Genomic DNA, 25,648 nt, shown 5'->3' on the forward strand with positions numbered 1-25,648 from the left:
TTTTATTGAAGAAGGTCATTCTGACCAATGTGAAGTGGTATCTCATTGTAGTTTTAATTTGCAACTCCCTAATGGCTAGTGATTTTTTTTCATGTGTCTCTATACGTCCTCTTTGGAGAAGTGTCTGTTTAGGTCCTTTACCTATTTTTTTAATTGCATTGTTTGTCTTCCTGGTGTGTAGTCATGTGAGTTCTTTATATATTTTGGAGATTAAACCCTTGTCTGAGGTATAATTGTCAAATATGTTTTCCCATATGGCTGGTTCTCTTTTCGTTTTGTTGATGTTTTCTTTAGCAGTGCAGAAGCTTTTAAACTTGGTATAGTCCCATTTGTTTATTCTTTCCTTTATATGCTTTGCTGTGGGAAATATCTGAAATTTTCCTGCCTATGTTCTCCTCTAAAACTTTCATGGTGTCATGACTTATATTTAAGCCTTTTATCCATCTTGAATTTATTTTGGTGGATGGTGTTAAGTTGGTGGCCTAATTTCATTTTTTTGCATGTACTTGTCCAGATATCCCAACACTATTTATTGAAGAGGTTATTTTCACTCCATGTTATGCTCCTGCCACTTTTGTCAAATACTAATTGACCATATTGACATGGTTTTATTTATGGACTCTCTGTTCTGTCCATTGGTCTATGTGTCTGTTCTTCTGCTTGTACCAGACTATTTTGATTACAGTGCCCTTGTAATATACTTTGGTATCAGGTATTGTAATCCTTCCTACTTAGTTCTTCTTTCTCAAAATTGCTGAAGCTCCTTGAGGTAGTTAATGGTTCCATATAAGTTTCTGAAATGTTTGTTCTACATCTGTGAAATATGTCATTGATATTTAGATAGGGATTGTGTTGAATCTGTGGATTGCTTTGGGTAGTATGAACATTTTAATGATATTAATTCTTCCAATAAATGAACATGGTATACACTTCCACTTATTTGTGTCTTCCTTAATTTCTTTCTTCAATGTTCTGTAGTTTTCTGGGTACGGGTATTTTACCTACTTGGTTAAGTTTATTCCTAAATATTTCATTTTCCTTGTTACTATAGTAAATGGGATTTTTTCCCTAATTTCTTTATCTGATATTTCAGTGTTGTGCAAAAATGCCTTTGATGTCTGAATGTTGACTTTGTATTCAGCAGTTTTCCCAAATTCGTTTATTAGGTCTAGTAGTTTTTTGGGTGGAGTCTATAGGGTTTTCTAAGTACACTATTATTTAAATTACTGATTACATAAGTGATTGATTTTTGTGACCTTAAGAATTCCCACAGGCAGAGAAAGTTACTGGAATTTTCAAGAGTAATGATATGATGAAATAAGACCTATTTATATTACTGGAATATATATATTTTTCTAGTTATTTAGGCTGTGATTTTAAACAAAATGATAACATTCTGTGTGTGTGTGTGTGTGTGTGTGTGTGTGTGTTTTGAGGGGAAGAGTGTTGTGGGTATTAAGTGATTATTGTGTCCTTGGCTCATAATGCAGCCAAGTACCTTATCTTCCTTAGCAACATTTTGAGGCATAACTATATAACCTTTTATGGCTGCTTAAATTTCCTCCAGTTTCTCTGAAGAAAAATAATATAGAGCTATTTAACACAAAATGCACAGTATTGTATAGAGGTCATAATTTATATCACAATTGAGGTTTAGTGAGATCTCATAACACTCCATGAGAAGAATGTTCACTCAAATTTTCCACATTTTATTTTACGTAAAGTGATTGATATATCTTAAAATTTCCAGTTACTATATTATTATTATTATATCAACAATTCTCAATTATCACTTGGGGATTTTATTGTGATATTAAAGAAGAGCCTATTGTAGATGCCTCATCATTACCATACTTTTACTGTCACTTGAGTTTTGGAGAAGATGTAATTTTAAATTTTACTTTCCTCAATTTCACAAATATTTATTAAGTAGTTTAACATATGAAGCATTGTACTAAAAAATAGGTCACTGAGATATTCATTTCTTGTGTAATGCTAAGCAAGACAAATAAATTCCTTAAGTCACAGATTTCTCATTAGTAAAATTGAACCAATTCTATTTATCCATATGAAGATTGTGAGGATTAAATGATGTTATATAAATATATATAGACACACATATATAAAATTCCTGAACATACATATGAACATTAATATAAAAAGTGCTTGAATTAAAAAAAATCTATAGAATCTTAAGTTGTCAATAGATTATTTTAGAATTTGAAATCTATTAAAGAAATGATAATAATAAAATATTCAGTATTTTTGTAATGAGAGTTTTCTGTAACAATATTGCTATTGCTAATGATATTATCAATTTATTTTATGCTCATTTTGAATGAAGAATATTAATTAAACTATGCTATATTTCTTTCCATGTTCTAGGCTTTTGCATTACATCATCATTATCTTTTTAATATTCTCTTTAGAGAAAAAGAGTATCCAATTAGAAACACACCATGATTCATTGAATATTCTCTTTCAGAAGGGAAACATAACAAAATGTTGGAAAAGGCTTAATAAAATGTACTATATGAATTTCTTTGTTTTTAATTTCATTTAGGCAACTGACCCTGATGCTGGAATAAATGGCCAAGTGTACTACAGTTTGGGCAACTTCAATAATCTTTTTCGAATCACATCCAATGGGAGTATTTACACAACAGTGAAGCTTAACAGGGAAGTCAGGGACTACTATGAACTTGTTGTTGTGGCAACTGATGGAGCAGTACACCCTCGTCATTCAACGCTAACACTGGCCATCAAAGTTTTGGACATTGATGATAATAGTCCTGTGTTCACCAATTCTACATATACTGTTGTTGTTGAAGAGAATCTGCCTGCTGGGACCTCCTTCCTTCAAATAGAGGTGTGTGGAAGAAGCATACATTTCATTAATTCCACATAATGAGATTAGCTATTAGGATAGGACTGACAGATTTAAGAAATCAAAAAAATAAAACACCAAGTAAAATTAATATAAGTATCTCTCAAATACTACATTTTTAAAACTCTAATAACTCTACTTTTAGGGATATACCAAAAATTAAAGGGTGAAAGGTTGCATTTGTAAAAATTAAATAACACATCTAAATAATTTTAATATTAAAAAATAATACTCCATATTTATAGTAACAATGGACAATACAATAGTCTATAAAAAGTCAGTAATTCCCACTTTTACTTCGAAAATGCTCAATATTAATATTTTTATGTTTATTCTGTCACATTTATCTTTGTGCTCAGGTGTATCAAGTATCAAGTATCAAATGTATACATATGTAAACATGCATATATACATATATATGTATACATACACCCATGTAAAAAGTTCTTCTATATTTTACAAAAATAGGGCATTGCTATATACCCACTATTTTGTTTTTCATTGTTCTGTTTTTTTCAATGAGTAACTGACATTCTTCTACAGCTCTAACTCTTTTTTTTCATTAGTGTCTCCATACCCAAGCCTCCTTTTTCGTTTCTCAATTGTGTTGTTAGCAGAAACTCTTCGTATTCTGATTCAGGAGTTTAAGATGGACCAGAAATTTTCATTTTAAGCAACTACCCCTTTAATTCTGGCACAGGTGATATATGAAGTATATTTTGGGAAAAAAAATTTTCAAGCCCTTCCTTGACCTGCAATCCAGAACATAAATTTTGTTAGCATGGATTTAAAAAGCTTATATCTCTTGCATAATTAAACTAGATAAATATTTAGACTATAAACATTAATACATATGAAAAATGTGACATAAGCTAGCAAGGGAGAGGGCCATTATTTCTTTATTTATTCTTCTATTCATCTCATTTATTCATTCATCAACAAGCATATTTTTTCAATGTTTGTTTCATGTCAACTCCTATACTAGACTTTCAGGATTCAAACATGAAAAGGATACATTTTCTGCCTTCATGGAGTTTTTGGTCTGGTGTAGCAAATGGAGAAGTAAACTCGTGATTAAACTAGAGGTTCACAATAGGAGGGGCCTAGGAGATCACAGGTGGGGCTCTTAACCTAATCTTTAGATCAAGGAGAATGTTTCCCAGAGAAAGTTGCTTTCTATAGGGTGACCTAAAGAGTAAGAGTCATTCAAGCAAAGAGGAAGAAAGACTTTTTGTGGTGTTTTTTTATTATTTTATTTTGTTCAAGTACAATTGTCTGCATTTACCCCCCACCACTCTTCCTTCACCCAAGCCATCCCCACCTCCCTCCCATGCTTCCATTCCCCCTTGGTTTTGTCCACGTGTCCTTTATAGTTGTTCCTGAAATCCCTTCACCCTTTCTCCCCCATTATCCCCGCCCACCTCCTCTCTGGTTACTGTCAGTTTGTTCTTAATTTCAATGTCTCTGGTTATATTTTGCTTGCTTGTTTGTTCTATTTATTAGGTTCCATTTAAAGGTGAGATCATAAGGTATTTGCCCCTCCCTGCCTGGCTTATTTCACTTAGCATAATGTCTCTAGTTCCATCCATGCTGTCACAAAGGGTAGGAGCTCCTTCTTTCTTTCTGCTGAGTAGTAAGGAAGAAAGACTTTCTAAGGCAGTGCAAAGAACTTGCTCAAAATGCTGGAAGAGAGGAGAGAATTAGGGACTAAAAGGCTGGAAAATGTGTTGTCGATCTTTTTTACCATGTTAAAGAGAATGGAAATGATCTAAAATGGAATGGAAAAACAAGAAGAATTTTAGGCAGGAGAATAATAAAACCTGTGTGTTAACATTCTTTTTCATTATGATGTTGGTAACCGGTTAAAGGGACCCAAGACTAGACATTGACATAGGAGATACTGCATGAGTGCTGCACAATCCAACCACCTCTCATCTTCCTAATGCCATTCTTGTTCCATCCATTTCCTCTCCCAGGGTTGCCTTTGCCAGTCTGTGCTACTGAATGAAATAGTCATTCCACAAAAGCTTCTTAAAAACCTATCCTTTCGGCTGAAAGATATCAGTCCAAATCCTAAATACTTTTAAGTAATATATCAGTTTTTCCCTTTGATTTGGATATTTATGTCTTATTTCTTTGAGACAGTAACCTGGAAGGCAGAAACTATGTCTTGATTCATCTTGTTCATCTCTGTAGCACCTCACAATAATAACTATTCAATAAAAATTTGGTAAATGAAAGGAGTTATAATAAAGTGATCTCTACAAATGTATTATAAGATACTTGTAAGATGAAATTATTATTTACATTTTTGTTTCCTTATAGTGCTTTAATAATCTATTATGTTTATGGAAATCACTCAACATATTTATTTTTATTTAAAATAGTATTTTTCTTTTTTTTCATTGTTCAAAGGTTTTATTATGTAAAAGCACTCACAGGAGTTTAAGAAGAAAGAAAAAATGTTTGCTAAAATGATGGCAAAATGAAATAAAAATATGCCAACATATACATACAGTTGCTTTTTATGCAGCTATTCTAAAATAAGTCTAAAATGCTCTTTATGTGAAATGTTGCTCCAACAATAAGCCATTATTAGTGATCATTCTCATACCTAACACTTTTATTGATTAAACTCAATATACCTTGAAGCTGACAAGTTTGATTATACTCATGCTCTACACCAGGGGTCAGAAAACCATAGCTAAATCTGGCATGCTGTCTGTTTTTCTAAATTACTTTTTATTGTATTTGTTCTGTTACCATTTATAACCCCATACCCTCTTGCACTTCTGCCCACCCCCCTCCCAAATTTCTGTTGTTTTTAGTCATTCAGTTTGTAGTACTTTGTTACGGCTGCCCTAGGAAACCAACACCAGCCTGACACCCAGTGCAGTTTAATGTTCTGCTTCAGAGTGAGCATCCCTGAAAAGGGAAAGAGGTGCTGAGCATAAGCAGCCACCCTCAAACACTTCCTTTCCACAGTTTTCAATGCAAGGTGGAGCAGAGACCAAAGACTAGGAGGAAGCATCTCTTTGACTAGTTAAGGAGGCAGAACTGATTTGGGGTGTTCTGAGTCCCCCAAGTCCATTCATATACTATAGTGTCCTTCCATTTGTGAGTCCTGAATTTTCCTGACCCACTGATATAAGATTGTTTCTTCTGCTTACTTCCCCATCTACTCGCCACCTTTCTTTTTATCTGTTATTTAAAAATAAACCCTCTGTGAAGAGATAATTTGGTTTCAGTAGCAGGATAACTCAGAGCAATCGATGTTTTGTCCTCATTGGTGCTTTATTCCGATTATCCTTCTCATCATCAAATAATGTAAGGAAGCCAGAATGGTGCTTGAAATCAGAGAATCTCTAAGATACTAACAGCTTTATTAGTAGAACTTAGTTTGATTTCAACTAAACATTTAACTCATATAAACCCATAATCTGATTCTTAAAACAAAAAGAATACACTATAGATGAATTTTCAAAATCATGCATCTGCTCTACCTACTCAAACCATCTCTACCAGCATCCAATATGTATGTTTCTGTATTCTTCTTTTATTTTTATGTTCTTTTTTATTGTTGTTCAAGTACAGTTGTCTCCATTTTCCCACCCTCACTTTCCCCCACCTCCCAACCTCAATCCTTCTCCCACCTTTGGCTTTGCCCATGGGTCCTTTATACATGTTCCTTGATGACCCTTCCCGAGGTTCTACAATCAGCATGAAATAATGACCATTTATGACCATATGTATTTCTTTACTGTGGTATGATTCTTTTACTTAGTAGTTTTTCAGATAAAGTAAATTTAGCAAGAAGACCAACAAAACAAAACCCCATGTCACTAGCTATATTTCTCTCTCTCTCTCCTCCCTCTCTAGCAAATTACTTTAACAAAAGTGCTTTTCTCTGAAATATGACTTTCAGTCATCATTAAACATCTGCTGTCATAAGCACTGACACATGACATTCATCTGTCTTTCATTCCTCTTGTGTGGTAATGCCACTGATATAAGTATTCTTTTGCTTAACTTGTTGCAGGCCACAGATGTTGACCTTGGAGCAAACGTGTCTTATCGAATAAGAAGCCCAGAAGTGAAACATATTTTTGCACTACACCCATTTACAGGAGAACTCTCCCTTTTAAGGAGTTTGGACTATGAGTCATTTCCACCCCAAGAAGCAAGCATCACTTTTCTAGTGGAGGCCTTTGATATTTATGGGACAATGCCACCTGGTATTGCAACTGTCACAGTGATAGTAAAGGTAAGGGATACAGATCACCTCTGGTTGCCTACTTTGCATTCTCTACATGTAGCTTCTGTTTTTCTTACTATGACTATAGTATTTAATGTAACAAGTTGTAATAAAACAGTGGTACCAGACACAGAACACAGATTTTTAAATGTGAAATATTTATGAGGACTTGAGAAATAACTATATCATTTAACAATAAATGATAAATGTGAAAGAAACACTAAAAATTAATTCAAACACTGTGGCTGCCTGGGCCTGCCTTTAGCTCTGTGATTTCAACCAAATACTAATATCTCCAAACTGTACTTTACTCCAAATTCCACAACAGCAGAGATAATAACTTTGCCTGAATCCTTCAAATAAAAATATTTAAAAAATTAGATGACTCAATGATTGTGTTCTAAGCCTCAAAAATAATTTAGTTTAGTTTAGTTTGGAAGCCAAAATTCTAGAATGAAATAAACTTTGGGATCACATGAAATTGCATTATGTTATGGTTCAGTCATTTCAAGTTCTATAATCTTGGGGGCTTTCTTGATCTCTCCAGGTCTGTTATCTCACTCATTAAAATACCCTGTACCATACCATTTTATTTGTCAAATCTTCTTGTCCAATGACTTCCACAGGAAGTTATTCCTGATCTATTGTACATTTAAACCAAATCTTATTCAATATTTAATTGTAGATATTTTCAACACCACTTCTCTCAAGTGATATAAGCATAAATATATTTACAGACTATTTCCCCAAATGTAGATTGACACTTGCTTTCCTTTCTTCTGAGCACTCAGGTGAGATTATCACAGAGAGCTTTAAAATCCTATTGTGTACTATCATACCTTTTTGTTTTCAAGAGAAATGGAATAGAGTTCTCATTTTTCCACATATATAGATTTTCCGTAAGCTTACAAATTTCCTGCTATTGGTCTGTTTACTTGCAGTACTGACAAGCTGCTTTGCTGATAACATAATTTCATGGTATTTGCTAAGAGATATTTCTACTCAAAACAGTCACCACAGGGAAAGCATCTTGAAGATTTCTCTTTGAAAATGAGAAGAAATATAATTTCTTTTATAAAGAAGAATAAAAGAAATATCAACTATTCTAGTTCATCAAACTCAGCTAAAATTGGACTAATCATAGGGAAATTGGAGTAATATTTGGAAGTGAAAATATTTTCACAATAGAAAGAAAATAGAATTATATGACAATACCTGCCAAGAGCTTTCTTGATGTCCCACTGATGTCCCAAAACAAAATCAATAATGATAAGAAAATAATATGTTTTATTGAAAAAAAAATGTATAGAACATTGATAAAAACAAAGCCTGTTTCATTGTACATTTATTGAATATCTAGAATAGTTGAATCAGTGATGGTAGAAAATTAGATCATATGAATGAATCTCTGGAAAACAAATATAAAACTCTAAACAATTTAAAACATAAAATTCAGAGAAAAATCTGATGTTACACACTGAGTTCTAATGTACAACAGAAAATGCACAGAAATAAAGGTCTGTTTTCTATAGTAAGTCAAAAGCTGAATACAAGCCAGAAAAAGTGAAATATATTAATAGATAGACAATACTTAACAACAATAAAAGGAGTGTAAAGGACTTGCTCAAGATAAAAAGGATAACTTAAGCCATTTTGCTGATTACAATTTTAGACAGAATGCCTAAAGAGGAGCAGTAAGAAGAGTGAGGGAAACACTCCCCTGGAAGAAGGAGACAAGTGCATCCTTGTTTTGTTTGTCTGGCATAATGGGTATAGGTGTGGGAGTGGGCAGAACTAGGTGGAGGGATCTGAAATGGAAAACTACCCATAATGGCCAAGGTTGTTGGGACATACAATGAGCTTTGAAGATGGTGCTAGCACTTTCATCTTTCAAAGGGGTTTCCTCCTCTAGGTGGAAAGAAATCTTCCCATGCCCATAGAATATTGAGAATAGGTTTTTCTAGCTTTTCTAGATAGGAACTCAATGTTTGGTATCAAGGTGCCATTTACCAAACCATGGACACCCAGTAGTTGCTGATATGCCACTGGTGCTCCATGGTGACAGGACTGGCACAGTCTTAGTTTTGACTGGGTCACAAGGGCTACAGTATGAGACACTAGGAGGTAGTCCAGGACTCACACAAATAAGAGACTTTGGACATGTCAAGATGTACATCATATTTCCTTCCCTTCTTCTGGAAGCAAGAGATTGAGTTAAAGATGATTTCAATGAACCAGCTAGTGAGATTATATTCTAATAGAGTGATCATTATTTTTTACAACTTGGAGTTGATTTTTCCGTTGGAGTTGGTTGAACTGGAGATAAACTTTTTGGGGGGTATAGTCTTTAAATGTTTCTCTCTATTCTGCTCTGCACTGTTATATTATTGTTTAGTGTTTTTTCTAATGTGTTCATCAGAAGGGTTAAAAATGTGAATACATCAGGGAGGGCATCATGGGCTGAGTCACATAGCTTCTTAAAGTATCTGCACATTCTGCTATTCTAGAGTTTTACAACCAAGATGTGGCATATTACCTCTGAATAACCAAAGCAGAGGACGCAAATAAAAATGTATATGCTCAGAGATTTTACCTTTTCATCCTTTGGTGATTATCACAGTTTCCCCTGCATGCCAAGGCAAATGGCATGCAGGCTGGCTACTGCCACGAGTTTCCAAAGTTGAGCTGCCTCCTAATAGGGACAACAGAGGCTGACAAGCCTTGTTGATGCTAGTTACTGCTGACCACTGCCGTTATTTCTCAGTCCCACCATTGCTGTAGCTGATATCTTTACCCTGGTGAATTGGCTGCTGGATTTGGGAGGAGCACTTGATATACTGGAATCTTCAATAATTCTCTATAAAACTTTAATTCATGAAAGTCATGCAATATTCCAAGCAGTAGTAGTTTGTGCCTTTAATATCTCAGTGTCTTCAGGGTCTCTGTGGATATATTTCATAGAGCATCAGCTCGACGATATGGTAATGGGTGTTTCAGATACAAAGAATTTCAGTAGACAATGGATTTGAGAAACACTAGGCTATACATAAGTGAACAGATCTCTATATTGTAGACCTTCATATAGGAGCTTTCATATGCTAATGCACATTGTGAATCTCAAGAAAATAAAATGTAATTTCCCACAATTGATCAAGGGACTCTTTTTGTTTGTAAAGCTTCTGATAAGATAATTTTTCAAAGAATTGAATTTGGAAAATAAAACATTATGTTTTAGTGAAAATAAGTATTTATAGGCTTGAATAGACTGTTTTAAGAATAGGAATACAACCACAACAACTGCCTTTTTACAAAAAAAAAAGCTTTATAGACAATCATAAAAATTCTCTTCAGGGAAATACAATATTCAGAAGCTCACTAGATTGCCAGTTAAAAGTATGGTAACTAGCTGGAAGAAATTTTTAAATGTAAAATATTATTGGAAAGAGATATTTTAAAAGTTATACATGGATTTTTTAAATGAAAATCCTACTCATCTTACATATAATTTTCTGATGACTTTACCAGTTCTCTTTCTCCTTGCCTGCACAGACCCCCAGAGTTAAATAATAGCTCTATCCTTTAGTGCTGGATGAGCAATTTAATCTCTCTAAGCTTCCAGGGTTCTTTTTTGTTTGTGAAATAGGAATAATAGTAATATTAATAGCTAACATATTTTTGCAAAAATAATTGAGATGATAAACTTAAGACACCTAACATATGCCTGATAATGCCTGATAACCCACCAAGTAAAAATCAACCATACGCAGTGTGCGCACACGTGTCTCTGTTAGTGCACCTCTGAGAAAGTCTAAAATAGAGTGTTATTGTTTGAATCTGCTCATTGGTTTGAGCTCAGATATGCATTTATTGTCCTAATCGGCCAAAATATCATGGCTTAGAAAAATTATAAAAATGTTTCAACTCCTTTTCTTCCACATTACCGTTGTAACACAGGGAAACTAGAAGGGAATGGAATTACGTATTAAATAACTGGGTTTATCAATGTTGCACAGTGTTATCCTCCTCTGATTTAACTGTCAATTTGGGAAGACAATTTCATGTGGCAGAATTCATGAGTGATGGAACAGTTGCTCAGATATCAGAAATGCATCCTGTGTTAAATTAATTAAACTTCTTGCAATACACTCTCATCATATCCTTGTACTTGCACATCTATCACACTTGACATTATTTATTTAATTTTTGCTTCCCACACTAAACTGTAACCTCACTACCAGCAGGCAGTATGCCTTTCTTGGTGGTAATCATATCTCCACCACCAAAAGTGCTACCTAATGCCCAGAGTGGGAGCCCCATCAATATTTGTGATACTGAGAGCCATACTGTACATTTTCCATTTGTAACAAAGCATAACTTTGATTATTCTACATAGATATACTGCCCCAAAGAACTCAAAATAGCTTAAACTCAGAAATAAAAGCAATACTAAAACAAATTTACACAACTAAAAAAAAAAGCTTCCAGGATAAGTTTTGATTTTAAAAAAAAGTTGATATAAATATATGATTTGTGTTTGAGACTCATGCAAAACAGAAAAAAAAAGGTTTGTTTGTCTGGATATGGTCCTTGACCCTATGTGCAAAACCATAAGAAAGAGAGAAGTCAGAAAAGACAAGGAGAAAAGCCAAGAGGGGAATAAAACAGCAGAAGGGAGATAGTTATATGAGACCTAACAAATAGAGGGTCTGATAGTGGGAAACAGAACTGGTAACAAGCAACAGAGAAATCAGCTTTGTAGTCTGCCAAGGAAGACTAGGCATCAGCCCCATAAGCATTAAGGGATTTTTGGAAAGCAGGGCAGCCAAACAGTTCTATGTGTGTAATGCTAGCACTAGACAGTATTATGGTAGTAACAGAAGTTGTTTTGTGTGACAGTTTAAGATTGAGGCTGGCATTCTCTATATTTCTATTATTTTAAAAAAGATGATCAGAATATAACCCATTATTTCTTTTGTATTAGGAAAAGTCTTTTATTCAGAACAATTTTTACCCATGATTTAAGAGAATTATTTTTAAAAATTGCTACCTCTTTCTCTTTATGTTTTATGAAGAACCTGCCATTAATTTCTAATCTTACCTGCAAACTTCTATTTTCTTGGTAGGCTCATAAAAAAAGGTTCCTTAAATATACTTGCTGATATGCCAAAACAGAAATCAGTTTTATGATTACTTTAGCCTCTAGTTTAGAATAATAAATAAATGAAACATTTTTTTCCCTCTTAGCTAGCTGTACCTTTAGGTGTGGTTGTACATGGGATGAAACTGTAAGTTTACTAGTACAACATTTTTTTAAAGAGCATCATGATGTTCTAGTTGAGAACTTGGTAACATTCAGGATAGGCTTTAGAATCAAGAAAACTAGTTACTGTTCAGACCGACAACCACAGAACCACTAAAACTATAACAACAGAAAGCAAACTATTAAGTGTCTTAGTAATAAAATGGTTAATAAGCATACAGAAAAGGAAATGTTTCTATTTGCTAATACTACCCTCTAGTGGAGTAATGGGCAATAGAGGGTGGCTTGGTTTTTGAGATTGAAGCTCATCCTTAATTTAATGCATAATAGAGCATTCGTACAGAAACTAGTCATGTGTCCATTTTTCTTCCAACATCTCTGGAGCATAAATATGCCCAACTATTGATTATGTTCATTGGCATTACATCTCAATAAATTGTATAATTTGATATAATGCATTATGTAAGAACTATGTGCATCTGGCTGTACATATTAGCTACGGTAAAAGATTGTAGCCCCATAATATATACAATGTACCATAAGAAGTACTGTTATAATAATTGTATCGATTTATTCTACATCCTGCCAATGGTAAGCAAGTAAGTTAGAGATACAATCTTTGAATGGTCTTCAGTTATTTAGAGCCTTAGATTTGCATCTAATTGGTTTGTGAGGCCAGGTTATGAAATGGTCATTTTGCATTCAGTTAGAAGGCAAATCTAGTGAATACTTTCTCAAGAGAAATGGGACACTGTATTTAGCAGTGTTAGCAGCTGAACTGACATAATTGAAAAACATCATATGTTTTTCCCCTGAAGAATTCAATGATCAAAGAAATACCTTGTAACACTAAGGTTTTCAATATCCCCTGGGAAGCAGAAGAAAATTCATAAGAACATATTGAGTTTATATGACTTTGGGAATCCATATACAGAGAATTTACAATGCTGAGCTCCTTCTTTTGTAAACTCCAGAAGTTAAGATTTAGAGGTACAGTAGGATTTCCACCTTTTTAATTACAAGATTCACTAATGAAGGTAATTGGCACTCTTAAAAAGAGCAGGGGATAGTATGCATGCAAGCATTTTATATGCAGTATTTACTCCACACCCTGAAACCTCAAGGTCAACACCTTATACTGCCCTCCTTATGGAGAACCCCTGCTTCCTGAATTCATCTACTTGTTCAGATTCTAAAGTTCAATATTTACAAAAAAACTCTTCTTTTTTTATGAAAGAGAATGTTAATATTATATGTCAAAATGGAGAAAATTTGTATTTATTTTTTCTTTTTCAGTTTTGCTCACAGTTCAAGACCTCCTATTTCATACTGGAGTCCACAGGTTTCTTCATATTTGCAATTCAGAAGTCAACTGTATGGTGAACATAAAACAAGCTCTATTTGATTGCAAGAGATAATTACCCTGACCTCTTATCAAAGAGGTGTTTATAGTCAGTTAATTAGTGTGTTCCCAATTTACAGTGTACAAGAAACTTGTTGTATCAGAGCAAATATCAAATACGATGTAGAATAATCTTCTTTTGTTTTTAATAACAAGTGAGAAACAGATGACCTAGAGGGTAAGGTAATTAACAGTAAGGAGCTTTGGGCGCAAACATGTTTGATCCAAATTACCCCAAACAATGCAAGGTGTAATGATTATATTAGAATAAATACGTTTAAGAAATTTAAATCAACCAAGGTCATAAGTGTTGCTTTTTCAGAAAAAATAATGTGCAATTCTCTATAAAATACTTGAGTGAAAAAAATGATCGTGTTCTCTGGGGACCAGATATGTCAGTTTAGCTCTACCAGATAAGTAATTTACTTTAGGTAAACTAACCTATTGGTAGAATCAGTGTCTTTACCAGCTATAAAGCACTAACATGAAGTAAGGACAGGGGCATCTCTTCCTGAGACACCATATATCCCCAGTGACTAGCATGAGGTCATAAAAATGGGAGGAACTTGGTAAATATTTATTTAATGAGTGATACTATATAAATTAAAAAAGCATTTATATTACTGAATTGTGAAAGTTAAAGAAGATGCATATAAATACTTTGAAAAAATTTTTTAAATAAATTATTGTTTTTTGTGTATAAAAATATCTGTCTAATCATATTTGTCATTATCATAGTGTGCTACAGGGAAAACATTCTTTAATCATTTTACAGTTGTAAAAGTATAAGATGACATCAAAAGATATTTCACACTTTGCATGTGAAATGTTTTAATCATACCATTATGCTAAGTATATAAAGACTTTGAAGTTACAACAGAAACATTAGAGAGTTTCTGAAAAAAAAAGTAACAACAAAACAAACATAAAAATACCATCTTCTACACGAATCTCATTGAATGGCATTTTTTTTTTGTAAAATTTGTTCCTACTTGTTTCCAAAATTAAATTATACATCATTTCAATAGGAGTATCTTTAGAGAAAATTTCAAGCATTACTCCAGTCTCTAAAAGGTGCATTTTAGGTGGTGGGGGAGTTAGGGTGATGGATTGTTTACTCCAGTGGAATGGCCTTTGGTTAATATCATGCACATTAATAACATACAGGACCTCTGATAATGTAGCGAGTGCCATTCTGAAGTGAAAGTAATGGAATTGAGAGGATGGAAGGCTGACAGTGGCAAATGGGTTGCATGATATGAAGAAATGGAGCCAGTCATGTAACCAGACACCTAACCCAGTTTCAACTCAAGCACTAAACTCTTAATTATGTTTTACAGGATATGAATGATTATCCTCCGGTGTTCAGTAAACGTGTCTACAAAGGGATAGTGGCTCCAGATGCTGTCAAGGGTACACCTATCACAAGCGTTTATGCTGAAGATGCAGACCCTCCTGTAAGTGGAAGATATTGATTAATACTGTGAACTGTAGTGAGACAACCTTTAACACTCATAACTGAATGACCCAGGTCCTAAGGCAGTACATGTGGTTTGTATATTTCTCTCTGTTCGCTCATTCATTTTTGTATTTCTGCCCATTGCATCTGCAGGTACAGAGCTTATTTCACATGGCTATTATTGAGCTTAGACAGTTAGGGATATGCTTTTTGTTTTACTGGAATTGGAATTTTACTATTTACCAGTTTATCAAGTACTAATGATAAATATATATGAAAAGAATTGTCTATATTTGGAACCAATATCATTTGAATTCTTTATTTAGAATAATAAAAGCTTAGTTTAGCCAGGATAGGCTTTATTGTACATATTTGCCATTTTATTAATATATGGCTATTTTGTTATCAAACTCTAAATCAACATGACATAACACTTACATTGAATGTGATAAACTAAAATTTTAATGTTGCTTTTAGAACGTATTTAATAAATTATTTTCTTATCTAGGATATTACCTCTTTGGTATATCCATATTTCCTTTCATGATTGAGAGATTTTAATTAAAATACTATTATAGCAGAAGTGAGTCAAATTTTACTTAATGTAATTATCTTAATGTATTAAAATAGCATATAGAAGTAATAGTATCTATATAAAAATGCTTTCTATAAATAACTTGAGTGCTTTATAAATATTAATTATATATTCCCATAATCACCAAATTCTGGAGATTTATTTATTTATTTTTTACTTGAAGTGAGCTCACACTGTAAGTTAGTGGCTAACATATAAAAAATTAAGGATATTAAATAAACTATGTTAGAAAAGTGAGAAAATAGAAAATAAACTGAATTTTATAAGTGATTAAAGTTCTTCATATTACTAACATAAATAATATTGATATGATGCTATTTACTTAATAAATGGTGAATAGTATTTATAACAATTTTCAGCTTCAACTATGACAAGTCACACAAAGTTTTTTTGTGACAAAAATGTCTTGAAAATAATAATGTTAACATGAAAACAGTGACCTTTTACTCAGAATCTCCTTTCTTTGAGTGTGTAAAATATCTTTGGGCCTTGGCTGGTGTGGCTCAGTGGATTGAGTGCCGGCCTACGAGCCAAAGGGTCATTGGTTTGATTCCCACTCAGGGCATATGCCTGGGATACAGGCCAGCTACCCCATAGGGGTGCAAAAGCAACCACACATTGCTGTTTCTCTCTCTCTCTTTCTCTCTCCCTCTCTCCTCCTCTTTCTAAAAATTAATAAAATAAAATAAGATCTTTGAAACATTTATTGCATCTTGGGAAATATAATAGGCAGAATTTAATAATCTTGAACACACCAATAGAGGTGGTAAATGTGAAATTGGTGCTTTGTCTGCCTTTTTAAGTAAACTGTCAGAGATAAAAAAAATACATTGAAATTTGGAATATACATTCTGTTCTATACAAGACATGTTTTGAACATTAATTCCATAATGGTCATTGTGCAAGCCAGTTTTTGCTGTCCAGAAATGGATTCTAAACTTGTAGGTAAACACTGATTCTAAACTTGTAGAAACTGTATGCAATGCTTTACCACACTGTACCACACCACACTGTACCACAGTGTACTATATAAATGTAAGCAAATGCAGCATCTTAGCATACTCAGACTTCTAAGAATTTTTATTACTGTATAATTTAAGGTAATATTAAATGGCATCAATGATGAAAGACTAAAGGTAAGCCTGCTGGTCACCAGTGTGGGACAGGCCTCAAAGTGATAGTACGGGTGGCAACACCCTGACTCTGCCTTCAGCACCTGCAACCTTGTCACCTGGTTTGACATTCAGATCACTCTACCAATGTGAGAGAAGTTGTCCTAGTCCATTGTCTATTCTAAAAAGCTTTGCTACTTATTTAGAGAAAAGACCTTGTTATTACACACTGCCTCTCTTGGAAATTTATCAGACTCAAATCCCATATTTCTTTCTTTGGAAGAAGTTCTTAGGTTTGCATTTCCAATAGTTTTGAAATGTGATATCCAATAGTGGCTTTTAAATACATAAAAGGTGGATACCAGGCATTCAGTTGAAACACTGAGCATACCTTATTTCAGTTTGTGAATATGTATGATATCAGACTCAATTTTTTAAAGATTTTATCCATTTATTTTTAGAGAGAGGGAAAGGGAAGGAGAAAGAGAGGGAAAGAAACATCAGTGCCTCTCATGCCCCCTACCAGGGACCTGGCCCAAAACCCAGGTGCATGCCCTGACTTGGAATGGAACCGGCAACCCTTTGGTTCACAGGCCAGCACTCAATCCACTGAGCCACACCAGCCAGGGGCAGACTCAATTTTAAACCTCCAAACATTAGTAATCTTTTGGTATAATTGACAGTCAGCACTGAATTCTCCAATTATTGCTGCAAATTGGGTTCCTTAATTGTCTTTATCCAATTTGGCTGCACCTACATCAATTTGAAATAAAAGATCAATTTCAGAAAATAAACATTATGTGATTTTCAAAGTGATTGATTTTTACTTTTATTATTTTATGTTGATGCCATAAACGTAGACTAAGTATTTATTGGACAAACTTGCCAAGTGTTTTCTACTCCATTCTTATTATAAATATACAAAATAGTTTCAATTCCATAGGGACCTTTCAGGAGTCTACATTAGTTCTCCTACAAGGGGCTATAAGTATCTATAGTGACACTATGTTAACTTACTGGCCTCTTTCCAAACTGGAAAGTAATGTCCTTAAAGACAGGAGTCAAAACTTATTTCAGTTTGTATTGTCATATCTAATTCTATGCTTGATACTTAGTAGTCCCTTATAAAACATTTGTTGATTAATTGAATAAATGAATAAATCAACAGTTATTTCTATGTTCTTCAGAATTGACCAATTGCCAGTTCTTCAGAAATTTAGTTTTGTGATCCTGGGAAATGTCTCAATCTGTAATTTGGCCATTTGAGGGCTGTGAGAATTAAGTGGGGTGATGCATGTATCACACAGCGCAGCTCCTACAGCCTCCAATAGGTATGGTTACAATTCAGCAAAAATAATTTCATTTCTAGAGGTTGGCCATGTCTTTTTTTTTCAAGGCATCTTTTTTTTCTTTTGGATGAAATGAGAACCACCCACTTTAAACTACAAAATAGCAACAACAAAATCTTTTGAAGTAGCGGTAGAGAAACTGCGTAAGGTTATAAAGCCAGAGAGCACATCATTGCTGAATATAAATTAAGAATTATAAAGTGCATGTTGAGTAGAAGTGATCTAGAGGGAGAAAAAAATCTTCAAGGGATATATATTTTTTTTTCCACTGAACTAAAGCCATTAAGACTTTTATTTTCTGGTTTGCTTTTGTGACAGCATTCACATTATGTGGTTCACTGGAGATATGGATAGTGAATGACTAATTATTTTGGATATTAAATATTGCTAACATTTTTCTTCTCATCACAAGAGACATCTCACTCCAAACTTTCACAAAACACAAAACTGCAAGTGTAATTTCTATTTGCATATATTTATTCTTTCTGATGTACCCATGATACAAAAGTTCCCTTTGTGGGCCGGGTGAATTCCTGACAGAATACTGTCCTTTGTGAGAATGTGGACATGGAAAAATTGGAATAAATAAATTAGATTTATACTGTGCTCATTTTGAAGAAAGTATGGGGGTCCACAAAGGATTGCCTTTTCATTTTTGTATCATTCTTTTCATTTCATAAATGTTAGGAATTCATAAGATTATTCTTTAAAGTAAAACATGTTTAATAATAGCAATTTAGACAAAGTTTTTTTATTTGCATATATTGGTATAAGAATTATTTAGACATTGAAGATTTATTTCTTCAGGTTTTGATATTGACTTATGAAATAAATTTCTTCCATAAAAATGATCTTGTAAGTTCTCAATAGTAATTGGCTTAAAAATCAGTAAGTATTCTCACTATACTTTTTTGAGTATTTGTATAAAAGGACCATTCCAAGTGTGAGGTATTTTTTTCCCTCTAGAGATTTTGAGAGCTATACTAGTCATTCAGAGTTCAGACAAGCTGCCTGAGGGATTGTATTTAAAGTGTTTTCACAGGTGGCTTTTATAACCTTCTCAACCATTCAAGGGCACTTTTGTTGACCTCTAGGGAGTAAAAAAGATGGTCGTTTTTTGTTTTCTTTTGTGATGTATATCTTGTGTTTTATTAAATGTAGTGTCATCACCAAATAATGCCACATAATTATGATGATGTTTTCAAAATGCTTAAGCATTCAAGTAGTTATTCTGTGGCAGCCTACTGGCAGACACATGACAGTAACATGAGAACAACAGTGAATTGTCTTTATCCATCATTTACTCCCTGCTTTGTGTGCAGTAGTTAAAATTATACAGAACATGGCTGGTGTAGCTCAGTGCATTGAGTGCTGGCTGTGAACCAAAGGGTTACCAGATCAATTCCCAGTCAGGGCACATACCTGGGTTACAGGCCAGGTTCCCAATGGGGGCCATGTGAGAATCAGAAATATTAACGACACAATGATATTTCTCCCCCTCTTTCTAAAATTAGAATAAATAAAATATTTTTTAAAAGTTTATAAAAAATAAAACTATAGAAAGCTAAGAATAAGATTGTATTTTTAAGTCCAGGTAATATAAGTTTTACTTTATCATTTGCACATGATATCTCCACAGTTCTATTTTTCTTCACACACCATGTACTGACTCATATTATTATACTGTATTGATTTAGGATATTGCCAACAGTGTTGCAAAAATTCTGGTTTTAAAGATCAGTGCCTACAAACCATATTTCCTGACCCAGGATCATATAGGAGAATGTACACAGCTCAGTGAGTTTTTTTGTTTGTTTTTTCTCACATCAAAGCTGTTTAAGGAAATAATTAAGAACTATTTTCATGATTCATGTCAGCTTGTGAAAACTTAGAGGATATAATCCCAGCTTTAGTCCCTTTGGTCTCAGGTATTTAATTTGAAAGTACACCATGAAACAATTGAGACTTGATCTTTAAAATTACAATGAGTTATAATTAGATTTGAAAGTGTAAATGAGTACAAAAGGGAAGGTTTTATGAGAAAGTTTCTACATCACTAATGTCAAGAAAAGGTTTAAGTGTTTTACGAATCTGTGTTATTTTCTTTCCTTTCTGTAGCTGAGAGCTTTCTTTTGAGAACAATTACATTGTTAACATTACTTTAAATCAATATTAGATTTAACTGTTTGTGATGGGAATGTTGGTCTTCTAATTAAGAACCACCATTCCTATCAGGGCTAAAATAATGGCTAATGGCTTAAATAATGTCCTTTACTTTGAATTTCTTACCAGAGAAAATGGGAATAGAGCCTTTGAAAGAGTAGCTCAGTTCTTCGTGTGTTGATTCTTGACCTGAACACCCTCAAAATGGTAACTCTTGGTCATATCCACTTTACACTCATTCCATTTCCTCAAAGGGTAGCTTTACTCAGGTGGTAGACTTCAGCCAAACATGGGCCTGGAGCAATATTGACACTTCAGAATAGTTACTAAATGAATAAATCAATCAGAAAGCATTTATTGTGGACTTAACAAAGAAGGATATGATGACAGAGAAACAGATATAGCCAGAATGTTGTGATTGAAAGATGCCAAGAAATGAGTGTGCCCTGGTATGGTCTGAGCCTGCTCTTGATAGGAATTCAATTTTTCAAAATGTAGGAATTCATTTAAGTGTGGGTAGAAGAGACTGGCATAGGAAACGTATCCAAAAATTGCAGAGTCAAAACATTCATCATACGTTTATGAATTTGTATAATATGATTTGAACTATGTCCAATTCAATAAATGTTAGCTATTGAAAAGAATACATTAAAGTTGTTTTAGCCACTCACTTGGGGACAGGAAATATGGCAGATATGGTTTTATGAACCACATTTTATTATCTAGAAAATAGGAGCACACTGATGACTTACAGACAGGACAAAGGCAAGATCAAAGCTACATATTAGAACAATTAATTTCCTGTGATGTGAAGACCTCATCGGATTAGGTAATAAATGAAACCAGGCAGTGAGTTAGCAGCTGTTGCCTTCATTTAGGTATGAAAATGATAAAGTGGAAACAGAAAAGGGGGAACTGGAAAAATTAATAGTGATTGGGCCAGAGGCTGAAGATCACAAGCAGAATAGAAGTATAGTCAAAAGTGTTTCGAGAGATTCTAGCTAGAGTGAAAAGATATTTGTAATTTTTTATTGATAGAAGTATGATAGATAAGAAAGCAATATTTTAAGGAGAAAATGAGATTAAATTAGATCAAATTCAATTAAATATGATTTCAAAACATCTAAGTGCAACCATTCACAGAATGATAGAAATTGTCTAATTCCCTTCCCTGAACGTGGAGGCTGAGAGAACTGAGTCATAACATAGCTAGTGAAGGAGTAATATTCTCCAGATCTATCCAGAAACCAGAGTACCAGGGCTGGCAGGAAGCTATCTCTTGCCCAGAGTTACAGGTTCATCAAACAAAGGAATATATAGCACTTCATGAGCTAGAGGCAGAGGGCAGGTTGGGGCTAAAATTCCTTTGCGTAGGTCAACAACACCCACGAGGAAGACCTGAGATCTGGCCAATCTGTGCCATATGGGGCAGTGAAGAAGGAACTGGGGCTTCAGACCATCACTATGACAATTTTGTTTTTACTTCACCTCTTCTCAACTGAACCAGAGCTGAATGTTCTGTATTCATGTTTCTGTAAGACCGGACTACCATCTACTATAGCTAAATGCTATAGCTTGTCTGGCTTCATACCTGTCTTTTCCATTCACCATAATAACAGAGAGCCTTTGCCCTCATTCTCTCCCCCACTCCCAGCCATCTTTACCACTGAGTCAAGGAATCTCAGAGCATTCAGGAAAATTTCAGTGTCAGGAGTATTTATTATCAGTTACATTACAGACTATCACATCAGATTCCTATATAGCTGTGATCATTATTGAGTTGAAGTATCCTGTGAATTTCCAGCACAGCAGGATTGAACATATAGCAACAAGATTGAAATGGAAGAACCTTACACTCAGTAAAAATAGTAAGAAAAATAAAACAATGCCATCGCATAAAGTTAAAAAAAAACAAAAAGCAAAAATGCTTGTAATAGAATCAGAGTTAACTACCCAAATTTCCAGAGTAAACCATACCAAAATATCACAAGTTAATTATGAAAATATTTACATTTTTATGCATGGGCCTTTGAGGCAGCTATGTGGTTGGCCTTGGTTTCAGGTGAAGGTTGAGTTCATGTCCATTCTACATTCATCCTTCCTCAGGAATCCATCACTGAGCCGTCCCACTTTTCACACAGTGAAGGACAGGATGACATGCAAAACTTCTGGTTGTGTGTCACTGTCCCTCATGTCCCATTGACCAAAACCAGTCACATGGCCAAGCCCAAAATTATTGGGGCAGATGGATATTTGCTAAAAAAAAAAAATGCAATGTACCACAACAGTCTAGTTGAAAGTACTCTTTAAATATGTTAAAATGCTTGCCTTTTCTGGAATTCTGTCAGAGTGTGTTTCTGTGAGCAGACAGTTCACTGCTGACAGCCTTCCAACAGAACCAGCTATCAGGAGGCTGATGAGCAGCAGCCATGGGTATGATGGTACATGATCTCGAGTTTTCAGTCTGAGACCGAAAAAAAAATACTTGCCTTTAATGGAAAAAGGGGGACATTATATTAAGCAGGAATGAGATGTGAGGATAAATTGACATATGCAAATGAGATGCAGATAAGCCCTCTCTGGCCAGGTAGTTAGTGTCATCCCAATATGCCAAGGTTGCAGGTTCAATCTCAGGTGAAAGCACATACAAAGCAAGCAATTAATGTATCAAAAGGGAAACAACAAATAGATGTTTCTCTGTCCCTCTGTCACTCTCTCCCCCTTCCTTTCTCTAAAATCAATAAATAAAATTTAAAAAAGGAAGTTAATATACCTGGCAGATCCATTGATGAAAATGTCTCATAAACTATGGATAATATTTAACTTACATCTCTGTACCTGTAGTCCAAACAGAACAAGAATCCCCCAATATTTATTTATTATATGAATCCAGTCTTATTTAAAGGCACTGCATTAATTGTTAAGGATTAAATTTTCATGCTTCCAGGCCTTAGAATTTCAAATGTAAATATATAGAAATTAATAAAAAAACAATCGAGTAAATAAAAATGACAAACTGTGAAAAGCTCTAAGAAATAAAATTTTAGGGTGCTCTTAAACCAGACAAGAGGGAGCCTGGCTTTGTAAGGTGAATCAAGGATGGTTCCAGAGGAAAGATTCAGAGCTGAGGTCTGAAAGATAGATAGGTGTTTCCAAGGCAAAGTGGTGTGACAGAAGAATTAGACTCTGAATTAGGAGGAAGAAAAATAAGTTTCAAAACCAAAGGAAGTGATTTTGTGAGGAGGCTGGAGACATAAACCTGAGTCCAGTGGTGCTGAGCCTGTGGCCACAAAGGTAGTGTCAAGATATTTTATTTAATCCTAAAAAAAAAAACGGGAGGATTTTAAGAGAAAAGATAGGGCCACTAATTACTAGCTCTGGTTCATCTCTATTTTTAAATTCCCTTGGTTCTGTAAGTTGATTTTTGATGGAGGAGGTTAAATGTGTGCCCACTGTTACCTTATAAATTTTAAAAATGTATCTAAATGAAGAAAATTTAAAAGAAGTATATTGTTATTTGGTATCTTATGTTTACCTTTGAAAAACATTTCCAAAAAGATCTTGTGGTAAATAATCTTGAGGCAATTATTTCTTATGATCTTTAGTAGCCATGTTAATACATTATCAGTAGAAACTGAATTATACTGTGCAGACGTTATATTAAGTCAGTGATATATGGCATAAGGAACCTGCCTATGAGAGCAACTCACTATGCTGTCAAAACATACTAGTCATTTCGTGTGTTCAAAGCAGGTTGGGGGAGAAGGAAAAGAAGGGCACACGGTCTTCTCAGTGGTTCCATGGAGATTTTGACCTGCCTTTTTCCTAATTTCTTTTAAAGGTACCTTAGCATCCAGTTAAATCCACTACAAAATTGCTAAGTCATTATAAGCACGAAAAATAAAAAATCAAACTACTTTATAGTACTCCCTAATGCTAAATCATATTTGGGAGATTTTGTAAATTATACTGTTACAAAATAAATCAGATAAGTTGCTTTCAAAGACATTAAGAGAAAGGATTTTAGAAACCATTTCAGAGAGAAAAAAATCTTTGTGTACTTGAAAACAAATTACTTAATGCTTGTATGTAATGATAATAATAGGCTTAGTATTTCCTGACATAATGTGATTGCCATTGTTATGAAGAAAATTACATGGATCTGAGTAATTTCTTGGTAATTATATATTTAAGAAAAATGACTAAATCAAAATATCCCCTGATATTAGGCATTTATTATTTTGATCCATTATAGACTCATTGAAATTCCCTATGTTTGCAAGTTTAGAACATCTTTCATACAGACCTGCAATTACCTTCTGTAGTAATTAATTACGTTCTCACCATCAAGTCGAAATATACTGTGTTTAACACTCACTGTAAGAACGAAAATCAAAAGTAAAAATGTACTGAATAATAAAGAAAATATTTTAAATCTCAAGACAATATTGTCTTGGTATAAATTTTACATTTATTCAGCTATGTTAATTATGCCCACATTGTTATTGCATAGAAATATGTTACTTTCGATAAGTACCACCATGACAGGACTTCTTGTCCCTCACAGTCCCATTGTCTAGAAAGATTGCCAGGCTCAGAGTGCCAGTACATCACCATATGACTATGTATGTATGAAATAAGTGACTGTACCAGTAGTATTGTCTCATGCTAATATTTATAGAGTTTTACACATGTCAGATTTAGTAGATAACAGAACATCACAAAGTTGAAATCATGCCTTTCACATTTTGGAAACAGCATAATATTTAAATAAGTCACATACTAGTCCAAATTGTATTTGGAAAGAAGCCTAATATATGAACAAACAAATTAATTAGTTCATTTAATAGATGTCATAAATCATGTTCTTCCTTGGGGCTATAAAATTTGGCAAACATCCCCAGAGTCCCATTTAGCTGTTGACTAATGTCACTAGCGTTGGTGTTTGTGTTTAACTAGAAAAAATGATATTGTATACATAATCCTTTAAGTTATATGAAGTAGTTACTTAACTTCTTTAAAACCTATTTCCATAGAATAAAAATAAGACCATTTCACTGGATTGGTGGTTGCATTTAATGAAAAATGAGAACAGTGAAATGTAGGGCACATAGATGTCAGTTAATACTTCCTCCTCCTCATTCTTGCTTTCAGGATGATGGCAAA

At 33.9% G+C, this 25,648-nt stretch overlaps 1 protein-coding gene across 2 annotated transcripts in view; it reads left to right on the plus strand.

Annotated features, from left to right (window-relative positions):
- Positions 1 to 25,648, plus strand: part of PCDH15 (protocadherin related 15) — a 775,879-nt gene that overhangs the window by 591,009 nt on the left and 159,222 nt on the right. For both annotated transcript variants that reach the window (XM_036026943.1, XM_036026942.1), the window contains exons 20-22: positions 2,564 to 2,869; positions 6,927 to 7,151; positions 15,145 to 15,261. In XM_036026943.1, the coding sequence (XP_035882836.1) occupies positions 2,564 to 2,869; positions 6,927 to 7,151; positions 15,145 to 15,261 (648 nt within the window). The remainder of the gene's footprint in view (positions 1 to 2,563; positions 2,870 to 6,926; positions 7,152 to 15,144; positions 15,262 to 25,648) is intronic.

Source organism: Phyllostomus discolor, chromosome 5 (genome assembly GCF_004126475.2).
Source record: "Phyllostomus discolor isolate MPI-MPIP mPhyDis1 chromosome 5, mPhyDis1.pri.v3, whole genome shotgun sequence".
Taxonomy (NCBI): domain Eukaryota; kingdom Metazoa; phylum Chordata; class Mammalia; order Chiroptera; family Phyllostomidae; genus Phyllostomus; species Phyllostomus discolor.